The sequence below is a fragment of the Nothoprocta perdicaria genome, unplaced genomic scaffold (assembly GCF_003342845.1).
Source record: "Nothoprocta perdicaria isolate Ctin4 unplaced genomic scaffold, notPer1 scaffold_433, whole genome shotgun sequence".
Classification (NCBI taxonomy): Eukaryota; Metazoa; Chordata; class Aves; order Tinamiformes; family Tinamidae; genus Nothoprocta; species Nothoprocta perdicaria.
The window spans coordinates 268853-293951 of record NW_020455681.1 but is presented as its reverse complement, the minus strand read 5'-3'; the positions used below and the strand labels follow the sequence as shown (position 1 = coordinate 293951).

At 38.6% G+C, this 25099-nt stretch overlaps 1 protein-coding gene across 1 annotated transcript in view; it reads left to right on the top strand.

Annotated features, from left to right (window-relative positions):
- The first annotated feature begins 2105 nt into the window (after positions 1 to 2105).
- Positions 2106 to 25099, top strand: part of LOC112953303 (protein cordon-bleu-like) — a 73520-nt gene continuing 50526 nt past the window's right edge. The window contains exons 1-2 of the mRNA XM_026046330.1: positions 2106 to 2255; positions 4568 to 4762. Coding sequence (XP_025902115.1) covers positions 2106 to 2255; positions 4568 to 4762 — 345 coding nt within the window. The remainder of the gene's footprint in view (positions 2256 to 4567; positions 4763 to 25099) is intronic.

Below are 25099 nucleotides of genomic sequence, written 5' to 3'. Positions count from 1 at the left end.
GAATTCTAAGTGCCTTTTGAAAATGGGACTGGTCTTCCTAAGTTGCTAGATAACTCCAACGTCCTTGGGAGTAGGCAAAAAAAGTCCATGAAAACTAGATCTCAGAAGAAAAAGAAGGGGAAAAAAATCTGCTTATCCCCAAAGAATATCCCCAAAGAACCTTTTGCATTAGGAAGGAAAAAGAAAAAGAAGAAAAAAATGCCCTTTACACCTCCTAAGCTTAAGGGGAGGGAAAAAGCAGGATGGCAAGCTAAATCTCACACTGGATCCCTGAAACCTGATGTAACCATGGAGTAGATACTGCAGCTGGTTCATGTTTGCCTTCCAGCCTATCCTCCCCAGAGCTGAAAGGGGCTCTAGTTGTACGTGATTCAGGACACGCTCATGACTCTTGCCCAGCAAGAGTCTAACTTCCCTTCTGATCTGTGCAGCATCAAGTCCTTCTCTGGAGTTGCTTCTGTTTGGTGCTGAACTTAGGAAAAAGTAGGAAACTGCTTCCTCTTTCTTGCTTACTTGCATTGTTTAATTGTGGTTTGAATTGCCAGCCAAGTGCTGGGACAGCAGTGCTCTAGCAAAGGCTACAGTTTAAAAATTTTCAAATGTTCTTTCTGCAGTTCATTGACTTCTACGGTGTGGTGCAGTCACAAACACGTCAAAGTGGTAGGAAGAAATTTGGCTGCACACAGAACATTCATCCTAACCAGTTATTAACAAACGAAACGAGGGATGAGAGCCAGCTTTTTCAGAAAGCTGTAGTGGCTGCAGGACTTGGGCTTGATTTTATTTATTTATTTCCCCCCTGGCTTATGCCGCTATAATTTGCATAAGGCCGCTGAGATCAATAACACATTAAAACAAGGAGAAACCAGAGATGGCTTGGGCAGAAGCTGTGTGCAGACCAGATCCCTGCAGGATCCTTGTGTAGTGCGTGTTGTGTGCTCTTAGTAGTCGCCTGGCTGACCTGTCTGGAAAGCAGCCCCCCTCAATCCGGTGGTTTAGAGGGAGGTTGTACTGCATTTAATGCAATTTAAGAAACACAAAACCTGGGTGGGGGCTGTCCCTCTAGTTCAAGGCACAGGTCCTGCCAAAGCACCCGTGTCAGTGCTTCATGTCCAAGAGAATTTTTCCCTCAGAGCCGCTAAAAAGGACTGCGCACATGGGAGAATGCAAAGGTCTGCATGTAGTTAGTTAAAGCTGCCATTGCTGAGTAATGCAGTCTTTTTAGTGGTGTCCCGGTGCCATTCCCCTACAAGTGAGATTTTATGTCAAGAAAGAGTCTTAACAGGAGCTTTTTTAAAAGCTCACTCAAGCAGTAATGAGCTTTATATGAAAGATCGACTTGGAAAATAAAACTTTGATAAATATCCAAGGCTCTTATTTTTTTCTCTTCAAGAGTCTTTATATTATAGACTCCTTAATCTTTCATGTAGTGTTACCTTTTTTTTTCTGTGCCACCTTCTGTGAAATCCAATCGTAAAAATAAATAAATAAATAAAATGTTTAGTTGGTCGCCAGTGTGTTCTTTCAGTGACCTACTGCCTGAAAAAGGCTTCTGATAGCAATTCAGCCCAAGACCCTCCGGTGGGATTGAATGGGATAGCTATCTAAAATTGGATTCGTTCTCTGTTCCTGTCTCTGTTCCTTGTATTTGTAGTCCTGAGAATGAAGATTTAGAGTTTAGTAGTAACAGTAGTAATCCTTAAATCTAGTAACAGAACTTCTCAACTTTTTGCACAGTAAAGAAAATCAAGCAATTAAACAGTCACAGAAGGATAGCCTGTAAAATGCACTTCAGAATTACTTTATTTGGTCCTTCTATGTGTTTGTGAAAAAAGCAGATTCCTTTTTATATTTCACCCACTGAATGCTGTAATTTCTTTATGAGTAATTGCAGTTTATTTAATAGAACCAGGAGTGGTGCACAGCAAGATGGACCTGAGAATTGAGGGTTATAGATTTTTTTTTTAACTGTCCACAAGAGAAACAAGAAAAGAGCATATTTCTCCTCAAGACTCAAACCCCACCACCCAGTTCAAGGGATTTTGTATTCATCTGCTAGACAGGCAAAGAAACTACCAGTGCTATTCAGTTCAGAGAAATTCGTGATGAAGGAAATGTGGCAAATCCTGCTCTCAGGCTTCAGTGTCGCTGCACAGGGCTGGTGCTCGGCCCTGTTTGTGCTAGATTCCCTGTTACAGGATGCAGCAGAAAAGCTGGCAGAAGAGTCCAGTTTTCAGAATCACCGAATATTCAAGGTTGGAAGGGACCTCTAGAGATCACCTCGTCCAACCCAGCAGGGACAGCTCCAGCAGGGACACCCAGAGCACGGGGCACAGGGCGGCATCCAGACGGGTTTTGAAGACCTCCGGAGAAGGAGACTCCACAGCCTCCCTGGGCAGCCTGTGCCAGGGCTCTGTCATACTCACTGTCAAGAAGTCCCCTGTTTTTCTTCCATAAAACTCCCCCTGTCCCTGTCCCCCTGTTTTTCTTCCATGAAACTCCTGCTTTAAGGCAGTGTTAACACCATACGTGTGGTAAGAGGCGGGACAAGCCACGAGCCCATTGCCATCCACGTCTAGCATTTTCGGTTGCTTTTGCTGATACCCACCGTGCCGTTGAACTTTGCCTGTTTGATGAACAGCTTTTTGCCTTGCTATATTTTTTTCAAGCTGTTTACACCTCATTAGTGCTTTTGCAACGATCCTAATATTAAGTGAATTGACTTTTTAGGCCTGCTGCCCCATTGTTTTTTACCTAAGACTTTTCTTGTCTGTAGCAGAGAGGAATTAACCGTGTTGTTCCATGATTTCCCACATCCACCACAATAATGAAGGAACCGTACCACAGAGACGGAGTGTTTTCCAGGCACGATGCTATTGCTGTGCCTGTGCTTTGTATCCCCTGCGTTCTGCTCTTCTGCTCTTAATGCCTGTATGAATTCTTTTTGTGTGTGCTGTTGGTCAAGATGTGCTAATTACTATCAGAACTCTTGCTTGAAGTGTAAAACCAGCGCCGGTGCAAAGCACCGGGCCGGCAGCCATGAAAAACATGCTTCTCCTCTCACAAATAGGAAAAACATACGCAGCATTTGGAATCTGCCCGATTCACAAATGCGATTCGGAGTCCTGAGGTGGAGATAACCCTTCCTGTGGGGAATAAATCCGCTCTGTCTTCCCATCCCAGGCCTTGGTAACCGCCTGGGCTACCAACAGATGTCCAAAACTGATGTAGCCTCTGTGAGGTGAGGGGTTACAGCAACTTGCAGTGAATCTGTTCCTTATCTCGGTCATATTGGATGCTCTCCTGCTGGGCATTAAGTTGTGTGGCTGCCTTTGCACGTATCATTCATTTCCTTCCCTGAGCTAGTGAAAATAGTACATGCATGCTTTTTGAGTGTATAACAACTTCTTTAAATAGGATATTCTGAAAGTTAAATACGTATGTGCAGGTTTCTCAATCTGGAGAGTTTAAAGTCAAGGAAATCTCCATTTGGAAAGAGAGGAGCTTTGTGGGGGGCCTCTAATTCCTGGAAGTATGTACTGGATGACAGAATTCCACCTGAAAGCATTATATCCTGCACAGATGAGCTTTAAAAGTGCAATGGTATATCCTCCTTCAGCCCAGAATTGTTTGATGTCACAAAACTGTGTAGAATGACAACTTAGGTAAAAAAGAAATTCTATGAAACTTCTTTTACTGAAAAATAAGGGCTATGATCAACAGTTTTTGAGGGCTGAGTATTTGCTAGCTCTCCAAAAGCAGATGCAAAACTGTAATGGAACTGAATTAGCCTCCAACTGAAATAAAAGTGCACAATTTCAGGAAATCTTGTTTCCTAGTGTTTCCGGTTTGTGGGCTTTAAGTACATATTGTATTTACTTGTATACCAACATAAAAATATATTAAGGCTCTGATCTCAAACTAGTGAAATCTGTAAAAATCTTTTCATTGATTTTTGTTAAGTTTTGAATAAGAACTGAAAAGTTATTTTAACCTTAAGGAATTATCTGTTGCTTCTCCTTTTATAGGGACATGTTTAAATCCAGAGTGGTATCAGCCGTAGATATGTCTTAGGCCAGATTCAGTTGTTCTTTTTAGCCAATTTCTCTTACATAAATCTGCAGAGCAGAATCAGGTAAATGAGATAGTTTGATAGTAAAATTAACACCTGGGATACAGGCTATGGTTAATATACTGATCTAAGCCTCACTTTCAGAAATATAGTTCTTGTAATTAAAAAAAAAAAAAAAAGACCTTAATGAAGGCTCTAGATGAAGGATATACTTTAAACAGCAAGCAGGGGTATTGTTCCCATCACTGGTGCTGTAGAACCAAGTAGGTTCTCCTGCTGCCTTCTTACTTAGTAATATTGCCTGTAGTCTTTGTTCCAGTTGACCTTTAAAAGTATCTAAAAGTTACAGTTTGCAATGCAGCGAGTTTGGCAGAGGAACGTACATGATTATTCATATCATTGTTTAAACGGTAACCAGATGTGTCTTGTTTTTCTTCTTTCTTTTCCATTGTTTTTAAAAAGTGATGCTAATCCAAGATGTTCATCCATTTACAGGGTTTTTCCACAGCACCAAATTCCCCTTCGGTGAATTCACGTTCCAATACCTTGGGCCCATCCCTGTCCCTTGGTAACATCTCGGGAATGACAGCAAACCCCGAAGGGAAGAAGCGCAGAGCTCCTCCGCCGCCCGTGGCGACGCCGCCCTTGCAGCACGTGGAGACGAGAGGCCAGGAGAAGACAAGAGCACAGGTAGCGGTGTCACCACGCGGGGTGTTTCCTGGCTAAACGGACCTGCTGCAAGTCAGGGCTAGCCATTACCTCTAGCACACTGAAACTTTCCATTTTAGAAAATAAATTACCAAAAGTCCTGGAGTTTTCAACATATTGATTGAGCCTGTTCAGTATTGCCTCAAGCTTTCCTCACATTCAAGCTGAGAATTATGTAAGTTACTAAATATCTCTATTGGCCACGACAGCCCTGGAAAATAGGTGACTCTTCCAATAACTGATATATATCCTCAGTACATCGTTTTGCCCAGATACTTGTCAGGATGTTCCTCAAACCCTCTTTTCAGTGCTGCAGTGGGACAGTCGGTCTGCCCAGCTTTTTGAGCTGGGCCAGGTGATCTGTTATAAAGTAATACTTTATTTTGCCTCTTTAAAAAAGTCACTGTTTCTTAACACATTCAACCAGAATTAGATTTTTAAAAGGATGGAAAATGGGGACCTCACGTTCTGAAAGGAGGATTTTCTGGGAAAAAGAAGGCATTGGTTTTTTTACAGTGTCAAACGTATGTTATTACATGTATGCATAACACATCATGGCTTGGTTCTATCAGCAAATGTATTATACTGTAAACACTGCTGAAAATTTTCCAGATCAGTATATAAAGCTTCATGTAGATGCTAAATACAAGGGACAGCAGTTAGTTCCAAACTTTGAGGCAATGGGATATGGCTGAGCATGCACTGCTTAGGACTTGTCACTTCTATGCAGGTTTGTCTTGGAGAAAGCAGAAAACACTATTTGTACAAAAAAGAACCAGGGAGTAGTCTTTGATTTCAGTGTTACGGGTGAAGAGAAGCCTGGCACTCCATCTGACTCCCTGTCCTTTTTTCTTTGGCCTATAGAGTGCGTAATCTAATAGTGGGGTATTGTGTAAGCAATGTTAATGTGCAACTTCGGATATTTTTAAATTCATGTCTCTCAAATATGAGCAATTCATATCATCTCAGCCTGGACTCAGGTTCTGGAATCTTATTTTCCCATTCTTAAGGTAGCTAATAGTGCAGTTGCTGGGATATAAGGGCATTTAGTTATCTTTCTGAGTCTGCATAGTTGCCTTCTGAATTTATTACTCATAGATGCAGTGCAAGAGAAATTAGTTTTTTACTTTGCAATGTTTGGGTTTTTTTTTTAATACTCTTGAATTTCTGACTGGAAATATTTTAATACAGTTTCTGGTGTCCCCTAGAGCTAAACATTAAATGTACTTAAGATAAATAGATGTTTCTGTAAGAACAGGGCTTTTTAAGTTTATATAAGTGTAGTAGTTTCAGACTCTCTTGTGCTGTTCTGCTCTTGGGCTTATCTTCATATAGTATGGCACTGGCATTTTAAATAGTGTTGTATGAAAACATTGAAAAGCTAAACAGTTGCTAAATTTGCTGCCATTCCTATTTTCAGCATTGTTTCAGATGGACAAAAGTGCTGGGTTTTTTCATGTTGTTTGTCACAGGTAGCCTACAGTGCCATGTAAACTTTGAATTTATTCTCTTAGTCTCAAGGAAAAGCTAATTTGAAGAAGGAAAACAGATGAGATGGCGTCACTGTTTTCCATAATTAAGTTTGTTTGAGGCAAAAAGAGCCTCTTGCGTAACCAGCCAAGTCAATGAAGTGTTGTAAAATAAAAGCACAGTGGCTGGAGTTCATCTGACTCTTCTTTTATCCGGCTTTTGTTGGGTAAAGAGCATCTTGAGCAAACAGTTACACAGTTCAAAATATTAATCCGCTGTTAGGTGCCTCCCAGGCTCCCCGTCTGGAAGTCGCTCACGCGCTGTGCAGTTCCAACCAGACGTGTGAGGCGTATGCTTGGATTGAAGCACGAGTGTCATGAAGCAATCAGAAACGAAGGGAAAAGGTTAATGCTTTAGTATTATGTGACAAGGTAGCAACAGGAATACTGTTTACATCAAAACCCAAACAGTTCCATTTTATCTACGTGCAGACTATCCATTTTGCTGTGAAAATAGAGTAAGAAAGCTCAGGGTGTAAGTTTATTTCTTTAGTTTATGGGAAAGAATTGGCTTTTTTTTTCAGGGAAGGACGTCAATTCCTTATTAATGGACTTCCTTCCATAAAAAGATAAGATGTTTGTTTAGAAAACTTTATTTATGTGCAACTGTTACTAACAGGAAGACCCTGCAAAAGGGCAACATGTTTGTTTCCAGTGAAGCTAGCACGTTAACAGAGAATGAAAATGTTAGTGATCTGAGCTTTTAGAAGGATATTTCCTTTTAACTAGTTCTGTAAAGTTATGTAGAAAAGCAAATACTGTAGCTGTTATGAATGCATGTAGCTTGAACTTCCAACCCAACAGACCAGTTATTTTTAACCCATTGTCAAACTCCAGGGCATTCCATTTTCTTTACAGTGTACTTGGTCCTTTAGGAGTATATTTATCATCTACCTGCCTAGTGATTACAATCAGGATATTTTAGTTATGCTTTACATTTCCCCCTCTTCCCCCCCCCCCATTTTTCTAGATAGGTGGACCACTGCACCTATCTTAGAAGGTCAAGGTCTAGAAGTCAAGGTCTAGAAGACCTTGACAAACACTAGTTTCTCTTGCCTGTTTGCAGGTAGCTTTTCCTCTATGAAATTGTGTTAGATTCCCTCTAGAAAATGTTCTTTTCTGTTACAAGCAAGCCGTGTTTCAGTGTACTGAACAAGTTACAAAAGAGAGCAAAACCCAACGGAGAAGTCTTTTTGTTTGTTTTCTTATCTGTTTTTTTAATGTTTACCATATGATGCAATTTAGAATAATGAGAAGAGACTTGAAAAAATAGTCTTCAAAAGATCAGGGTAAAATAACAGTTCTGATATGAAATGCAGATGTTTGAAGACCTGCTGTAGAAGCAAGACGATCTACTCCCTTACAACCCGCAATGCGGAGCCTCTTGCTGCACCTCTCAGACCTGCAGCATGGATCAGAGCGGGCAAAAATGAAACTCCATTGCAATCCCTGTTTGCTCTCAGTGAACTCCAGGATATTCTGTATGACTAATGGCAGGGGAGAATTTTGGGTATTTCAAATGGTGCAGGAAGGTGTGTATACATATATAACCAGTTCGTCTCTTGGGCATTCAGTGTTATGTTTGTGCTAGCAAAACTTGGGGCAGCCTTATGGTAGGCATGGTATAAACTGAGTCTTCACCCCAAAAAAGGATGCAGCCTCTACAGACAAAACACATAACAGAAAAACTGTATAAATATTTGGTTGCAGAGCACAGTGGGAGGAGGTGGTTGCCTAAAGCTGCATGTGAAGTCTGACAGAATTAAACATATCTCCCAAGGAGCTTATTCAGTAACTCCTGAAAAAATGGTGTGATTTGATTAATTTCCTGGGAGAATTGTAAATATAAGTGTTTGAATCTTTGGGAAGCCAAGAGTATTGTTCAGTGGCAAATCAGTTTATAGAAATAATTCCTTTTTGTGTGCGTGTGTGTGTATTTGAGAAAGTACAGAAATTGGAGTGAGGGGAGATGATAAAGGCGGCCCCAGGGACTTTCTGTAAGAGCCTTTTCTGTGAGATGGAAGAGCTTTATTCAAAATAAAATCATGAGGCTTTTAGGAGACAACATCAGAATTGGACTTGATGATCAGTGCCTTCATCTGCATAATGGCTCTAATGTCAACTCCAGAAGCCACAAATGCAGCTTGTGAGTGGTGGGAAGTAAGGGATGCGCCGGCTCTCGGAGTTGCGGTGGTTTTCAAAGCAGAAGCTCCTGCTGGTAATATGGAGATATCAAGGAAGGCATCTGGGATTTGTTACTAGCCAGTCAAATCTGTGTACTAAGAGGAATGAGGCAGTATAACAGATATGAATATTCCAGCATTTGTTGCATAGACTTTAATTTCATTTGCAATATGATAAGACAGAGTTTCAGCAGGCTAACAGAATTTGTATTGCTGATTCTAATGCAAGGGAGGATCTGGCCTCGCACTTGCACAAATTACCCATTATAGAAAGAAAGCCATGAAAAAGGTGCTGGTTTATGCTTGTATAGTATATAGACTATCTATATACACACATTATATATAGTATATAGACTATATATAGTATACATATATAAATATATACTATAGTTTATTCCTTACTAAGAGTACTTCATTTATTGAAGATCTTTACTTGCATGATTAAAAATGAGTGTCATTGCCAAAGGGAAGCAAAATTTTACTCGAAATACTGCTGGCAGAACATTGCTTTGAAGCGAGAATATTTTTGATCATTTTTTATGCCTAAATGAAAATGTTTAAGGTAATGCTTTTTAACATAAATGAGACAGCCATATCTTTCTTGGAGAAAATAATATAACTAACATTAAAAAGATGCCAAATTTTTTGGTTATCTAGATAAGAAACTTTCACTATTTGTCTATATCTTTTATAGAAATGAAGAGATTTTTTATAGAAATGAAGAGATTTTTTCCCCCCATCTTGGTAGTTGATTTCTGCCCTCTTGTTGAAGCCAATAGCTTTTAGATCTGCATGTTCCAGAGTGTATTCCCCATGCAAGAGTTGTAGTTCCATCAGTGGTCTGTAATAGGAGTGCTGCTGAGCTAGCAGTCCCTTCAGAAAAGCAACCCCAGGCATTTAGTTGCTCTTTCCTACCTTTTAGGGATGCCTTTCTCAAGGCATCTCTATCATGGTGGTATTCATCTATAAATCTCTATTAGTCTATAAATAATAAATCAGTGATGGAAAACAACCATTTAGGTCCTGTCTGGTTAATTGAGCATAATGAAAGTGTCAGTAGGAGGAGATAGTGTGAGAAAAAAATGCTTTTGAAGGCTGTTGATTTTTGTGCCTTTCTGTAGGCAACCCTGAAATGCCCTAAGTCACACTGAGTGTGAGCAATGTATAGTAATAACCTACCTGGAACTGGTTCTGCTAGCACGAGTAACAGATTGAAATTAAAGTAGTAAACATAAAGTGCAGACAGTGAAAGAAATATATGAATAAAAATGCTGAAATAATAACTGACAGATAGAACATTACTCAAGTCCTTATTAAACCATACATTGACCTAAGTTTTCAGAACCAGCCTCTCACTTTGCAGTTCTTAAATATCCCATGTATATGTATGTATACTAGGGGCATCAACTTGGAAGGCAATTGATAGAGTTATCCATTGTCTTCCTTAGAGTTAGAAGTAAAACATATTCTAAGGAAATAGCTAAGATTTTTAGAAATGTTAGCTTGCCCGTAATTAGGAAGCTGAGTTTGTAGCTTAGGTTTTCTGAACTTCCAAGATACCAGAAGGTACTTCTGGTTGCTCAGCAACTCTCAAAATCTGGCCATTGTGATCTTTAATACTGCATTATTCTTTGTTTTTCCACCTTCTGTTGCAATAGCAATTTAAATTGAGATATTGAATTAAACTGAATAAACAATCCTGGCAGAGCAACCATTTCTCCCACTAATGTTCCCCAGCGCATCCATTTTTGGCAACAGATACCCGTCTTGTACGTTTCCTTTAAGTGATAGTCTCTCTTCCACCTTGCTTTTTCGAAATTCTGTGCCACGTATCAGTCTGTAAAGCCCAACAAAGACAATCTTCTTTGATCTGAAACCATATTGCACGTGCTGTTCCCCTCAGGATTTCAAAATGGGGTATTTTCATGTGGCTGCAGTGCAGACCCTAATGCAATGACTGTGAGTCCTGTAGAGTAGGATGGAGCAAGGTGGGTTCTTAGTATGTGCAGCTGGGTCAGTAAATGTGCTGTGAGCAGAGCTCTCCATCTACGCGTCTTCACAACTGTCTTGAGGCTCCTTTGTCCCTGGCTACTTTGTATGACCCTGCTATAAAAACACAACTCCTGCTGTCATCCCCACTTCTGAGAAGCAGAAGGTGCTTATCGGAAAAGCTTTGTGAGGTTGACAGCTTTTTTCTCACAGTTTTTTTGGGGGGGAGACTGTGAGAAGTATTGTTTTAGTGTTTACCTTACACTTTTTTCTGTATTTCTGTGTGAGTTGAAAAGTTGTGAGCAGCTCCCTGTGGAGAACATTTGGCCTTTCTCCTCTTTGTAAGCAAGGAACTTTTAATTCAGTAAAAGGGTGGATGGACTCAGATTAGTTATCTCCCTTTCCTAGGTTATACCTAGGTCAGAATTATATTCTAGAAGACAATGAAATGCAAGTACATGTTTTTTTTATCATTTTTTGGAGAGGAAGGGAGGTTTCTTTTGACTCAGAGGTCTTCTGGGTGAGGTCTTCTCAACCTTTTTCTTATGACACATTTCCTTTCTCCTTTAAGGGTTCTGAGAATGTGTAGTTTTTTCTTTTTTTTTTTCTTCTCCTCCCTCTGTGAAACATCCAGAAATCTCCTTTGAGAACTGCAGACACTTTTTTGTGTGTGTTCTGAGGAAGGATGCAGTGAATCAATTTCTGCTGTATGAAAAAGCTGTTTTTCATCTTCTAGATTAATTTCACTGTTTCATAAGTTAGCTGAGGATAGGAAGGCAGGTTTTGTTCAGAGAAGGAGGGAGAACGTTTTACTTTTTTCTTCTTTTTTTGATTGATAAAGAGTACCTAATGATTTGGTTTGTATCCCTTTTTCATTTGGTTTGTTTTTATTTGCATGTATTGAAAAGGCCTGTAATATAGATGGTGAATGCTGTTTTTGAAGGTCCACTGCCTTTGTTTATTAGCTAAAGAAAATCATGAGTGTAGCTATAATCTTCCCTGGTTTTGGTGACTAACTTCTTTGAACTCTTCTATGTATCTCTCAACAGTGTTTTAATGAGGAGGAACAATTGTATTATATCTTAAAGAACATTAGAAGAGACATTAAAGATGTCCTTTCTCTGAAATATTGCTTAGTTGCCCAAGTTACGTAATTATCAAACAACGAAGAAGAAACTCTCTTTTTTGTGTGTTTGGTGTTCATGGCTGTTTCCTTTGTTGCTGTTGAGAATTCAGCAGACACTTGAGGATGTTTGAGATGTCTTTGTTTAAAGAACAAACTCCTCTTCAGAGTTACTGAGACTGCACGGTGTGGTACAGCTGCTCAGAAAGCACGTCAAATCATACATGGCCCTGTTCTCTACCTAGTTTTTGCATTAGATTAGATTTGTGTTAGATTTCTTATGTAGTTGGTGTGAGGTGGTATTTTGATGAGGTCAAAAAGTAGCTGAGTCTGTATGTACTTTTGAACATTAATTTTGAACTTTTCCTTTAGACTTTTAGTATCTAGCTTGGGGCTTCTATTTCCAGTCATCCTGTTTGAAACTTAACTAGAAGCTTATTTACTTCGTTTATGTGTACCTGTAGATGTTCAGAAAGTATGGATATAATGGGATCTCTTTACTTTGCTCATACATTTTTTTTTCCTCACTGACATAAATGTTTCTATTCTCTTTGGCCAGAGAAATACCTGCTATTCTCTTAGCCTGTTAAAACCATTCCACTTTGGTCACCGACATAGCCAGATAGTAAACATCACATCAAACTTGTCCAGCAGCATAGATACAGAATGCCATTTAGTTCCTTTGTTTGAGCAGTAGCTGTGCAAAGTATTCCCAAGGTGATGCACTGGAGAATGGCAGCGCTATCTGGGATTGAAATGATTGCGTCTGTAAAAATACAGTCTTTACTCTTTCTACTGTAGACACAAGTAACAAAGACCTACGGAAAATGGTGAATGCTATTCCCAAGTGCTACCAATCCTGCACCCTGGATTTTTATAAGACAATTCAGAGAAAAAAAAATGGAAGTAGAGTAATGTTTGCAAAGAACTGAAGGAGATCAAGAAAACTGCAAGCTTATTAGTGAGGTGCATGTACTGAAATAATTACCAGAACAATCATAGGGAATTTAATTAGTTGGTATCTATATGAAGATAATGCAAAAAGTAGAAAAAAAATATAGCTTTAATAAGGAAAAATCCTGCCTTACAAATCTCTTAGATGGATGGATTCAGCAAGCAGATAGATATGGATGATCTGGTTGTTACAGTCTGCTTGGCTTTCCAGAAGGCTTCCACTGAGAAGAAACCAAATGTCTGTGCTATAAGGGGGAAGGTCATCTCATTCTTAAATAACTGATTAAAAATCGAACCAAAAAAAAAAAACCGTGACGTACACTCTGCGGGGAATTTCTGATGGGGAAATGTACCAGTGAGTCTGATATGTGTAAGAGAAACAGAGACATACAAGAACAAGCAGTATGGACTTTTCCTGGTGTCATGTAAAATGCTAGTATATCAGCTAAAACTCCACAGTCAAGAAGATTTTAAGATCGTAATACAAAGATTTGTTAAAAAGTCAACTCAAAGTTTACAAATAGTGAAGGGCAGTAGAGGTGATCAGACGTATGGAAGAGCTTGATGCAAGGAACTGTGATTCTTCAGCTAGAATTGTTATCCTTCTGCTAGAAAGAGTGGCATAAAGACCATGGATAGGGTCCAGCTGCCTAACTGGCCCTTAGGAGAATTCATGTATATCCTTTGAAACTGGTAGGAAACAAACTCAAACAAAACCAAAAAAATGTATTGGCCTGTGAAATCTCTTGCCAAGGATTGACGTGAGTGCTAAAAGTTTACATGGACTCATGGACATCCATTGGGAATTATTAAACAGAAGGCGCTCGAGGAAATTGCTGACGTGAAAGTGGTTGATTGTTGCAAAAGTATTGTAGGGGAAAGAAGTCCTGAATATACCTGTTCTTTCACTGTACTCTCCCTACGTGCTGGCCACCATCTGACTATGAAGCCTGCATAGAATAACCTCTGATCTAAAACAGTACAGCTGTTTATGGATAAAGTAGAAGAGGATTTTTTACCGAAGTATTTGTCCCATACAGCCTGATACCACATCAGGAAAGTCACAGGCAACCTTCTCTCTGATCACTGCATCATCTTATTGCTAGTTTTTCGATGACCAGGCAATGTCTCTCATTAAAGACCGGAAGTCTGATTCCTCTTCCCAAGCATTGCTGTCTTCAGTGCTCATGCATGCCAGGCTATGCACACGGTACAACAAGGCCTTAGGTTTTGCAGGTGAATGGTTGGGGCAATAAGAATTTTCCCCTAAAGCAGCTTGCCTGATGTATGTATTACAACTTGAGTGATACATACAACTTGAAGTGAAGTAGCTGCAACTGCAGCGTGAGAGCCCTCAGGGTGGTATTTTCAGTGGAGGGTCCCCAGCTCACATTACAGTAGCCTGGAGGTGTGGGTTTGATGGCAAGTGTGTTCCACTGACATGTACCTTTCACTGAAAAAATAAGCAGCAGCAGGAAAGGCTGTTCCAGGCAGAAGTCCGTATCGGGTCTAGGTCAGTGTCAAATATTTGCATTGACTTAAGACAAATCACTTGAGGAGTGATGTGGTGGGACACTTGTGCCTTGTGCAGTGATGGGGTTACTGAAGTCAGAATGTCAGAAGTTATTTAGTCAGGCTGACCCCTCATGGTGTTCTGCTTCCCTGGATTTAACCAGTTCTACCCAGAACATTGGGCAATACTTAATGGTTTAAGAAGGGTATATAGGAATGGAGTTTTTAAAAAGGGTTTTCATTTATTTGCCTGGTGTTAAAAAATAATAATAATAATTAAAAAAAACTAAATAGCTAAATATGAACTGTTACCCTTCCTAACTAAGGGCATGAGATACTCTTATTAGCAAAAAGACACTGGATTCAGTTATGTAGACTGTGTTTCTACTGAGCTTGAAGCTAGCTGCTGCTATCCTATCACAGAGTCCAGGATCAAGATCTACCTGAACCACTTAGTAGAAACAATAAGGTGAAGGAAAAGAGGTCTGGGATGCTTAAAAATGCCCTATAGTGAAGTAAATTACTATGAAACTAAAACACAGGATAATTAACTTCTCATTTGAAAGTGATTTGTTCCTTTCTCCTTGAAGAGCTTTAAACGTGCCCTTCGGTTAGCTGAGCAAGAAGGATCCAGGTTTTGCTTTGCATGTCTGCGAAAACGGCGCTCAGATGGCAAGCGTGATGGCAGCCGCTAGTGCATCAGATAGGGTTTGCAGTGCAGGCTTGGGGTGTAATTTAGCCAGACAAGTACACTCTAGTTTGGCTAATGATGAAGGCCCAAATTAAAGTGAGAGAGAGAAAAATGCAGGGATGGCTCAAGGCTTATCTTGCTGTCATGTGCATGATCAAATTTAGGAAATATATCAAAGACTCACAAAAAGCTGCTAGCGAAAGTGAGTAATTTATAACTCTCTCTAAGTGAAAAAATATCTCTAAACAAATCTATTTTGTGCCTTCATATATGCACACTTAGACAAATCCAGTTCTTCTAAAATAATTAACAAATGTTACAGCTAGAGGATTTAGCTGTAGCTGAAAATAGGCTAGAGACTATTTTCTCAATATCTTCAAAGAGTGTAATTTCAGGATATGTTATATTTTAATGTTTTCTCAGTACATCTAAGCAAATTGCAGTTTCGGTCCAAATTGCCACCCATCATTTCTAGACATCTTACTGTTCTCAACTCTGTTATACATTAACGAATGAGCAGAATATGTCTTATTTTAACAGCGGAATTGCAGAAAATGTTTCATAACTGTAGATTTTTTTAAGACAAGCAACTTATTTCCCAGTAACTCTTGTATCCCAGATTTTTTTTTATGGCTTGTAATTAAATAGCTATTTTCAGTTTTACTTGTGCTGTAGTTTTAAGTACAGCAAGATGTCCCAGTGTGATGAATTAATTAAAAGGCATCTTATTCACTTAGTGACTGAGGAAGTTAAGGGCCAGTGATTTTTACTTTTACTGGTTTTTTTCTACCTCTCCTTTTCTGTAGTTTGGACAGTGTGAACGAGGATGTTAGTGCAGAATTTCAGTGCGGGTTTTGATGTTAGCCGGGAGGTGCAGCCTTTCGGAAGTGCAAGGGGAAGCAATGCTACCCTTATACTGACTCCTTGATAATCTCTCCTTACTCAGATGAAGTTCAAGTTCCATTAATATATGTCTTTGTTCTCTGTGAAGTAGACAAGTCCTGTACAACCTTCCTTGATAGAGTTTCTGAATTCACATCAAAATGACCTGATGATTATTAATATCTTACCAGAATCCAAGCAAACTGGATTTGTAGTATCTTTATTTTACCATTTAACATTAAATTAAGTAACAATAATGTAAGACTGCAAGACTTGTTTGATGGGAAGATTTAAAATAATATTTATTGAAATAGACACTTTTATTTCTGTGGAAGAAAATATGCAGCTTGAGAGTTCACTATTCAAACCACGCAGAAGAGGAATTCTTGGAAACGTCTTTTCCCCGACATCAATAACATTCCTAATCTTTTTGCAATCATCCAGTTGCTTCTGGCCGTGAGTTCGTGGATCACCTGCCAACTGTTTCTGAGCAGACTATGCTACCTGCCTTGGGAATAATACCACAACTTACCATCTGGTGAGATCATGATACTATCACTTGACCTCCACATGTGGTCCCTGTCAAGCACTTCATTGAAAGCTGGCAAGACATCAGGGCCCGAACATACTGTTCTGTGCAGCCCTGAGTTTTGGCAGGGTTGCAGCATTTAGTAAGTAGATTTCATCTGGCTCTCAAGTCACACAGGCAAGTAGGACAGGCTGATGTCATCTCATTAAAGAGAAAGGATGTGTCATGTAATTATTAGGCTTTGTTGGGCATGGTATTTAGGGAAAGTTAGTAGACAACAAGGCTTCTGAAGAACTGGCATTCAGTAAGCAATGAAAAATGGCCATAGTCCCTTGCTTAATTTAGAAGCTGGTGTCGTTTTTCAGATTTCCCTTGTAGTTTCACCCTTCTTAGCTCTTAAGTTTAAAAAAAACATATATCTATACCAAAAAAGTAGATGCAGATGCAGGCTCTGTAAACAAGATTTAATTTAATAGCTTAACAGTGTTGTATTTTGGCCATCATTAGCCAAATAAGAAAGAGAGTAGCAAAAATATCAGCAATATGTGTAGTCTACTAAAAGATATTCTTCGCTGGTTAAAGACTTTATTTATTTATTTATTTTTATTTTACTTTTCTTGAGGTAATTGAGTTATAACTTAAATCCACTATAAGCAGAGGGAAGGAAACCTGGATCACTCTAACTGTATACCACTTCACCACCATTTCTCTAACTGTATACCACTTCAGTCTTCCTGCTGTTTAGAGAGTGGATGGTGTGGGTCATAGGGAGAAATAAGTGTCTTTATTCACAGGGTGTTTTATTTTATTGGGAACATCAGAGGTCAACAGAGAAACACTGAGTCCGGCACAAGAGCATGTTGCTGTCGCTTTATAAACATGTATAGGAAGCCAAATACTATATTGATTTCCATATCATGACAAGATGCATTTGTCATTTTGGGTGGTGAAATTCTTATATTTGTGTGAGAATGGTAATGTAGACCCATACTGTGCTATAGCCTAAAGGCAATGTTGTGATATATAGTCTGTATATCTAGATATCTATCTGTGATATATAGTCTATATATACATATTTGCAGTGTATCACTGCAAATCACTTTATATAACAAAGTATCACTTTGTTATTCCAACTTTTTCTTGATTTCTGAAGATCACATGAATAAGGGCTTCTGGCTGCCCTGTCTTTCTCCTGAGAGGAGCTAGACTGACTGGAAATGTGTAGGGAGCAGTAGAAGGGGATGGTGTGAAGCTGTCACTGAGCTTGGCACAAGCCACATTTCCCAGGTGCTCTAATGTATCTACAGATTGAGTAGGGCCATATAAGAGGAGCCAATACCAGAAATCTAAAAAGGCAAGCGTGCCTTCCCCTAAATCGAGAAGACTTTTGAAGAGATTGCTTAGAGCTTCATTCTTTTCTAGGCAATAGAATCCACCTTGACTTTTTTTTTTTTTTTTTTTTTTTTTTTAACAGAAGAAAACTGTAAGTGTAGAGGAAAACCCAAGCTCTAGGGAGTTGTGGCAGTCAGAAGAACATGTTTTTCTATATTTTTAGTCAAAAGTTTGTATGATCATATCCCAGTGTTTATCCTTAACAAATTTTAGCCTATATTCCTCCTTCTGATAGAATATTGGATAGAGATGCAAAATAAACTTTGCAGATAGATCCGCACTTGACTCATAACAGTATCCAGATTTTTAAGGACAGACAAGCAGACCAGCTAGTTGACAAGCCTGTAGTTGTGAAGAAGAGTCTGAGGGAAGAAAAGAAGTGACGTATAGTCCTTGTTCCAGTGCCTTTCCTAAAAGGTGAGTGCAAGACCTGTCTGATAGTGCTGCACCTCTGATCTAAGCAAGGTCTGACCTAATGAGCTGCCATTCATCCCCACCAGCTTCTTCAGAGAGTTGTCAAGAGAAATACCAAGCTGCAGTCCCAATGTGTAAACTCTTAGTAATACAGTATTGTTCTATTCAAATTCATTTTTCTAACTAAACAGATAATCCTAAATATAAGATGAAATCTTGAAGGGCTTTTAGCCCCCTTTATTTTGTTTGCTTTCTTTCACAGCCTATTTATAGGAGAGAAATAAATCTTAGAAGCAAATCAGTTTGTGGTGGTTTTAAGATGTGATTTGTAAGTGTCTGAGAGTGGCTATTTTTTTCTAAATGAAGACATAAATGAGGAGGATTACATTGTATTCAGAGAAACAGAGGAAGTTTAAGACTGCCAAAACAAACATCCGCAGACTTGTGTAGTCTACATGTTTCAATGCATGTGAAAATATTTGGTGTTGTAGAGTGACTTCCTTGGGTGGAAATAATATTGCAGCTAGGAATGAGATTTTGCCAAAGGAGGAAATCACAGCTATCTTAGTAATTTATCATCTCAAACCTGTTTATGGATCGTTTCCTGTCTGACACATTTAGCTGAAAAAGTGTTTAAAGAAGATTAGAATGACATTAATTTTTAACTGCCCTTGACCATGACATTTTGCAAAGGGTGTGTTCAGTAAAAAAACAGATGGAAAAATGAGCTTGCCCCTTCACCTTATAGCAGCTTTCTTATGACAATGGATTTCATTTTCTGTCACCAATCAAATGAATATTCTAGGGCACCCTTGGCTTTTGTCTTAGTCATTTTATGAATAAATCAGCACAATAGTATAGCCATTTCAGCAAAATTCAAGTAACACAAAGCTTTTTACCTGTTACTAAGGCTGAGATGTTTTCATAGTCACAGCATTATTTTTAGTAGAGAATATTAAATTTCATTACAAAATCCTGTTTGATACTGGAATTTTATAGTGAACCAAATTTAATTTGAGACTGAATAGCATAAAAGTAGCCAAAATTTACAAGGTTTGGGGGCATCTAACAGAAGTAATGGGAAGGAGATTTTTCAGAAGATCCATATGGTTTGCTCCCTTGTCACAACCAGACTTCCCATTTAACACAGCATCTGAACCTTAGCAGAAAATCAGTGTTCACCAGCAGTGACAGTGAGTATGGCTTAGGGGTATATGTGTGTATGTGTCTTAGTTTGCCTTGACTGTCTTTTTGATAGCCGAGCACAGCTGTGGATTTTAACTCATTTTGGCAGTTGCTTCGTAGCTTTGTAAGTCTCATATCTCCCTCTTAGCCTATTAATATTAATTTCACTGATGTGGTTGTGTGATCCAGCACTGAAAAATTAAGATGTGCAGAACTCAAAAGATTGCTGCAGAGAAACAACTCACCAGTTTCTAAAGTGTAGTTATTTCTAAACAACTTACCAAAATAGCTTCTTCAAAGCATATCTTTAAAATTGCTTCCACGTGCCACATTTTTAAAAATCTCTATATATGTTGTTGCAATATGTTGTCATATTGCATGGCATTGTAGTATGGCATCATTTAAAATATCACTGAAATGTGTTCTGCAGCATAAAGACCTCCTTTTGGGAAATATCAGCCTGCTGACTTGGAATCCCATTTCTAATACACTCACAGATTAAAATTTTAATATTTAATCATCTGAAATGGAGCACTACCCAACAAGGAAACAAGATAGGGAATTTCAGTGCTGAAACAGATACTATAATGCAATGTAACTGAAAATTATCAGTTTCATGAATTGCTCATAAGCTCTGTTTCTGTGAGAGCTCCCTGAATTTTTCTTTGTCAGAATATGCCAGTGAAAAGCATAAAAATATATGACCTGTCCAGGCAATATTAGACATGAGTGAATGTTGTTTAAGATGCATTAATGTTCAATTGGAAGTTTTTGTGGTTTCTAGTGCTAGGCATGGCGAAGCCTGTGGTGTCCTGTGAAAGTGCAGAATCAGCTGGATTGGAGTAGCTTTTATATCATCAAGTTTAGTGAACAGATTTATGTCTCCTTTCTGCAGCTTAAATGATTTATCTCTCCGATTTCCTTGAACAGTTCCTCTTAGATCAAAATATTTTCTTCGCAACTGCTTTAAATTATCTACAAAATCATAGCAAAAATATTTTTTAAACTCTTAAGCCATATATCTTCCTCCATGCCAGCCACTGCCACTTGTCTTTCATACACTGCTGCAGAATCATCAGTGCAGCAGTTGAAAACTCTTTAGTTAAAAGAGGCGTTTTCCATTAGTGCTTCTTGTAAAATTGCTTCTACTTATTTTGAGATTTCTTAAATTTGCTTGTGAGAGGAAAAAGGGCTGGTCTTGCTCATAATTTTGGTTTGTGCAGTAGTTCAGTTATAACTTAACCCTGAAAATTTCTGGGGGGTTGTTTATAAACTCTGCAGTAATTTGATAATCATGCTGACGCCATCCAGTGTCACCAGCAGCAGGTGTATCGAAATCTGGTTTCCTTCGATCGGAGTGCACGTCTTCTCTGTGCTGGTTGACAGAAAACAGTTTTCAATCCATGTATAATCTTTTTTCAACATCTTTTTATTTGCTTGTAAAAATAATTTCTATAAATAACCACTCTGTGTTTCCTCTCACAAGGCATTCCATATACAAATATTTGTATGTAGAATACAAATGCATTCTATATACCAATTCCACCAAACTGTACACACAACAATACAAGCATTGTATAAAACAATGAAAGAACCTCATATGTAGTGTTAAGTAAAAAGAAGAAAGCAGTAGGAGAACTTATGAGCTTCCCTAATACAGTTTTTGATCCATAACCAACATGGGATTTCCCTTAAAAGCAATATTTAATTCAGACATGATCCCATTGCTGAAAGAATATGTCTTTCACCTGCAGCTTTGATGTTTCAGCAGAAGTAAATTTGTATTAAGGATAATTTTGATTTACAAAAGTGAAAGATTGTTAGGTTCTCTAGTTTCCATTGTTTTGTATGGCAAAATGAGAAAAGTGAGAGTAAAAAGAAAAATCTATTGCTATAAGATAAATTTCTTTTTGTGTTTATGAAAATATTCAAGAGTAGTTCAGTTTCTGAAGGACATTTTTACATATTTACTTTTTGTCAAGGTCCCCTGAGGTGTTTTCTGTTAGGCACAGTTACACTTGGTTATGTCCATCTATCAGTAGTTGTGGAGTAGAGTCCTCCAGGAGCTCTGGACACTGCCACACAAACACCTATAGATACTCAGAAAACAACCTATTCCATGTAGCTCAGGAAGATAATGGGTTACTTCATTGTAATCCACAAGTCCAAAGAGTGTTTCCAAAGAGTGACAATTTTTAAGTTGGTCTACCCTGCTTATGTGATTAGTTGTTTCTGAGATGAGGTTATTCAGCTTTTTTCCCAAGTTTATTCTTAGTCCTCCAGAAAGTATTTTGGTATTTTTCTTCCTTCTGATATATTTTTCTTTCTTCCCATGTCTTTTTTTTTCCCCCGAAAATCAATCTTGTGAGAAGGGAAGAAAAGAAAATGAACTTATTCTCCTGATCTCTATGTCTCCACATACTGATTCTTGAGCATTACCAAATCTCCCTTATGTATTCAATAATTGGAGAAAAGATTTGAAGAAAGGCAATAAGCAGTTCTGAGAAACCTCCAAAGCGGTCATCTACGTGCAGTCTGAAAGCTTCCTGATGTCTCCCTTCAAATCCAAAATAGGCAGCTGGGCTAATTGTTTCATCATTTTAAAACACCTTGTTAGCAACCACATGCATGCATACATACATACATACAACGTGGCTGTCTTCTGTTACTGAATAAGGATGCACTAGGTGCCTTTTCAAGGTTGCATTAAGTCTGGTTACTTACTCTATACCATCTAGTGCAAGAGTGTATGGACTATTCGTAATGCAGTAGATGTGGAGATGGGTGACTGTCCGAGCCCAAGCTATTACTGAGTCTTTCATCTGTCTTTGGAGATAAAAATAGTGCAGCACAATTTCCTTCATGGTCCCCATAGCAATTAAAAGAAAAAAAGGGTTATTTCATTAACAGAGTGGATTGCAAAGGTGGTTGATGCAGGAGGGGACAGCAAAGCACAAAGGGTTGATACAGCTCCTGGCTTGCAGAAGGGAACTTGGTTTTGGAAATGTTAGACCTGGGGTGAAGTAAGGACCAATTTGGTGTGTGAATGAAAGAAGAGTACAAGTACTTACGCAGATGAACATACCCATTAGAGAAATTAATAGTGAAGAGTTGATAAATGGAAAAATGTTGCCTGACCCTCTAAGTAGAGGATAGGAAAAGGAGTGGGGAGAGCTTATGCTAGAAGTTTGAGAATCTTCTAATGTTTGAATGCTTGATGCTTTTTTGGTGATGGTGGCTTTTGTTTCCTTGAACCTCTGTTAATATTTTTCACAATTACATATACTTTGGAGCTAGACCCAAAATAAATACTGGACTTTTGCCCATGAAATTATTCAAGTTTAAGTTAAATATTCCCTGGTGCAGTATCTGCAGTGCCTCTGCAAGCAGGATGACTGAAATGCTAGCAATTGGAACTTTCAAACATAATCCTGTAGGATTCCTTTCTGCACAATTCTTAAAATATTGAAGATAAGAAGATGTGAAGATCTAAAATCTTATCTGAAGCCCAGAAATGTTAAGATTTTGAGCTTTCGCTGAAGTAAAACATATTCACCACGCTCTTAAAATACTCAGTTTGCAATACTGGAAATATTTTCCAGGCAGCATATTGGCCATGACACGGATCTATAGAAAATTGCCTTTTTGCATCATACGTGGCCTCATCAATATGAGAACAGAAATGTCACTGTCAGATTTAGGTCACTGTGGCCAACTTCATTCATTTGAAGTTCAGTTGATGTCATTAATTATAGTCACAAAATGCTTACATCTTTGAAAGTTCTTTATTTTTTGCACAGCCAGAAGCTTACCTCGTGGTGTCTAAATGAGCACTTTCTCAGAAGTGCTACATAGGTGAAGCAGAAGTGCTAAGAACAGCAGATATTCTGTCACGCTCAGTGAGGGGCTACTATAACAAAGTTTGGACGGGAAATTACTTCAGATAATATTGTTAAGGCTTAATTTCTTTATAAAAGAAGCAGCCAGCCATAACAAATTATTGTCAAGTGGTATTGTTTTGGTATATACAACTGCAAGAAAGAAATAGAATGTTCTTTGTGTATTTTGCCATTTATGTTTAGCCTCACACGTTTACTAAGGTTGACGTTCAAGAAGTACTTTTAACAAATTTTATGACCTATTCTTGAACTAGACGCTTCTTATATACATTGTAGTGTGGCTAGCTTTAAACAAGCTTTTCATCTTTTTTATGGTGTTTGTAAGTTAGTATGCTTAGCTGACAGTATAGTGAAAACATTTTTTTTTGTATTTGGCCACAAAGTACACAGCTGTTTTCTAGGATTTTTTTTTCTTTTTTTTTTTAGGAGTAGCAGTCTGTTCATCCATGTATCTAATCTTCCTCAGAAGGCTTCTGTCAGGAATTCTTTCTTCTTAGTAAAACAATGATGTATCTTTGAGGAATTTGACTATACCAAACTAATATGCTTCTCTCATCTGGTACTTGGCGAAGAGTGACTACTGATCGTTATCATTCCAAGTGGAAAAAATGCATTTTCTTACTTCCTTGCTTCATTCCCCAGACTTTCTAGGCTTGTCATTTAAATCACTAGTCTTTGTCCTTCTTGAGAGCAATGGCCTTTCTGCCTGGAGAGACAGGAGTGAATGTGAGAGCTACAAAATGCCATTAAACAACCACAGAAGTCATGATTTATCCTTACCAAATGCTGAGAAAGTTTGGGTGCTGCCTGTCTCCCCAATGGTTCAAGTTCTCTGCAGCTACTCAATTTTAGATACTCTGTACTCAAATTTAAATATTTAGTCTCATCCCCATGTCAACTGATGCTTTTTTATTATTATTTTGTAAGTTACTGTCCTGAACACTCAAGATACAGTATTACTTTCTGCTGTATCTTTAGCCACTGAAAATACAGTGCAGAATGTGATTGTTTTTCTATTTAAACAAGTGCCTATTTTCAAATGACTCCAAATAGGCATGGAGAAGAATGCTGCATGAGCCAGTTGACTTCCACGTAATTGCTCCTTTGCAAAACCAAAGCTTGATGAGTCATTGAGAAGTGTTTCCCATGGACTTTATGGATCTAGGGCAGGGATCTCAGTCAATCACAGTATTTTCCTACCTGCCCCAGGTTACCATGGCCTAACTTCCTTGTTTGGGCCGAAGTAGCTCTAAAATTTTACTGTACTCATTCCTGAGTGTTTGGTTTTATGCTCTTCCTTGCAGTTGGGTGCCCAGTATTAAAGTTTGCAAAATCGCTAGTTGCAATTAGTATTCTTGAATGTGACTATTATACCTAACTTTACCTAGATTGGTCTCACTGGCTTTAGTAGTATGTCATATCCAATATATATTTAATGTAACATACAGAAACAAGCGCAGTACCAAATGCAGGGCGCCTTCCTGCCCTTGCCTTGCAGAATCAGTTTGCCAGAAAGCTGCATCTCAGTCTGACTAACATGCTCCATTCCAGGGCGGCAAGCAGAGGGGCATTGCTTTTCCCAGGAAAAAGCTGCATAGTGTCATGGTTGGAACATTCTCCCAGAGGATGAGAACTAAATTTTGGCATCTTGGTTCCTGAATGAGTGCCCTGACCACTGTCTGCCTTTATAAACCAAGCCCTTTTGAATGCTATTAAAAATGTAGGCTGATAAAATTAACTTATCCTTGGAATTTTTGCTGAACCTAAGAAAAGATACTGTCCTATGTAAATGAGCACCTCTGAACTCCAGAAATAGCTTTGAACAGTGTGAAGCTACTATTTTTTAATGAAATTTTCCCCAGAAAATAGGTTTTAAGTGTTCATTAATCCTCTAGATTAAAGGAGAGTTTATTATTATTGCCAAGGCCTATGCAATATTAGGAAACCACCAGGCAATTCTGTATATTAGTTATCTTCAGCTTTGAAGGACAGAGCAGGGAAGGGATGCAAGTGAAGCCTGAGGAGTGCCAACCCAAG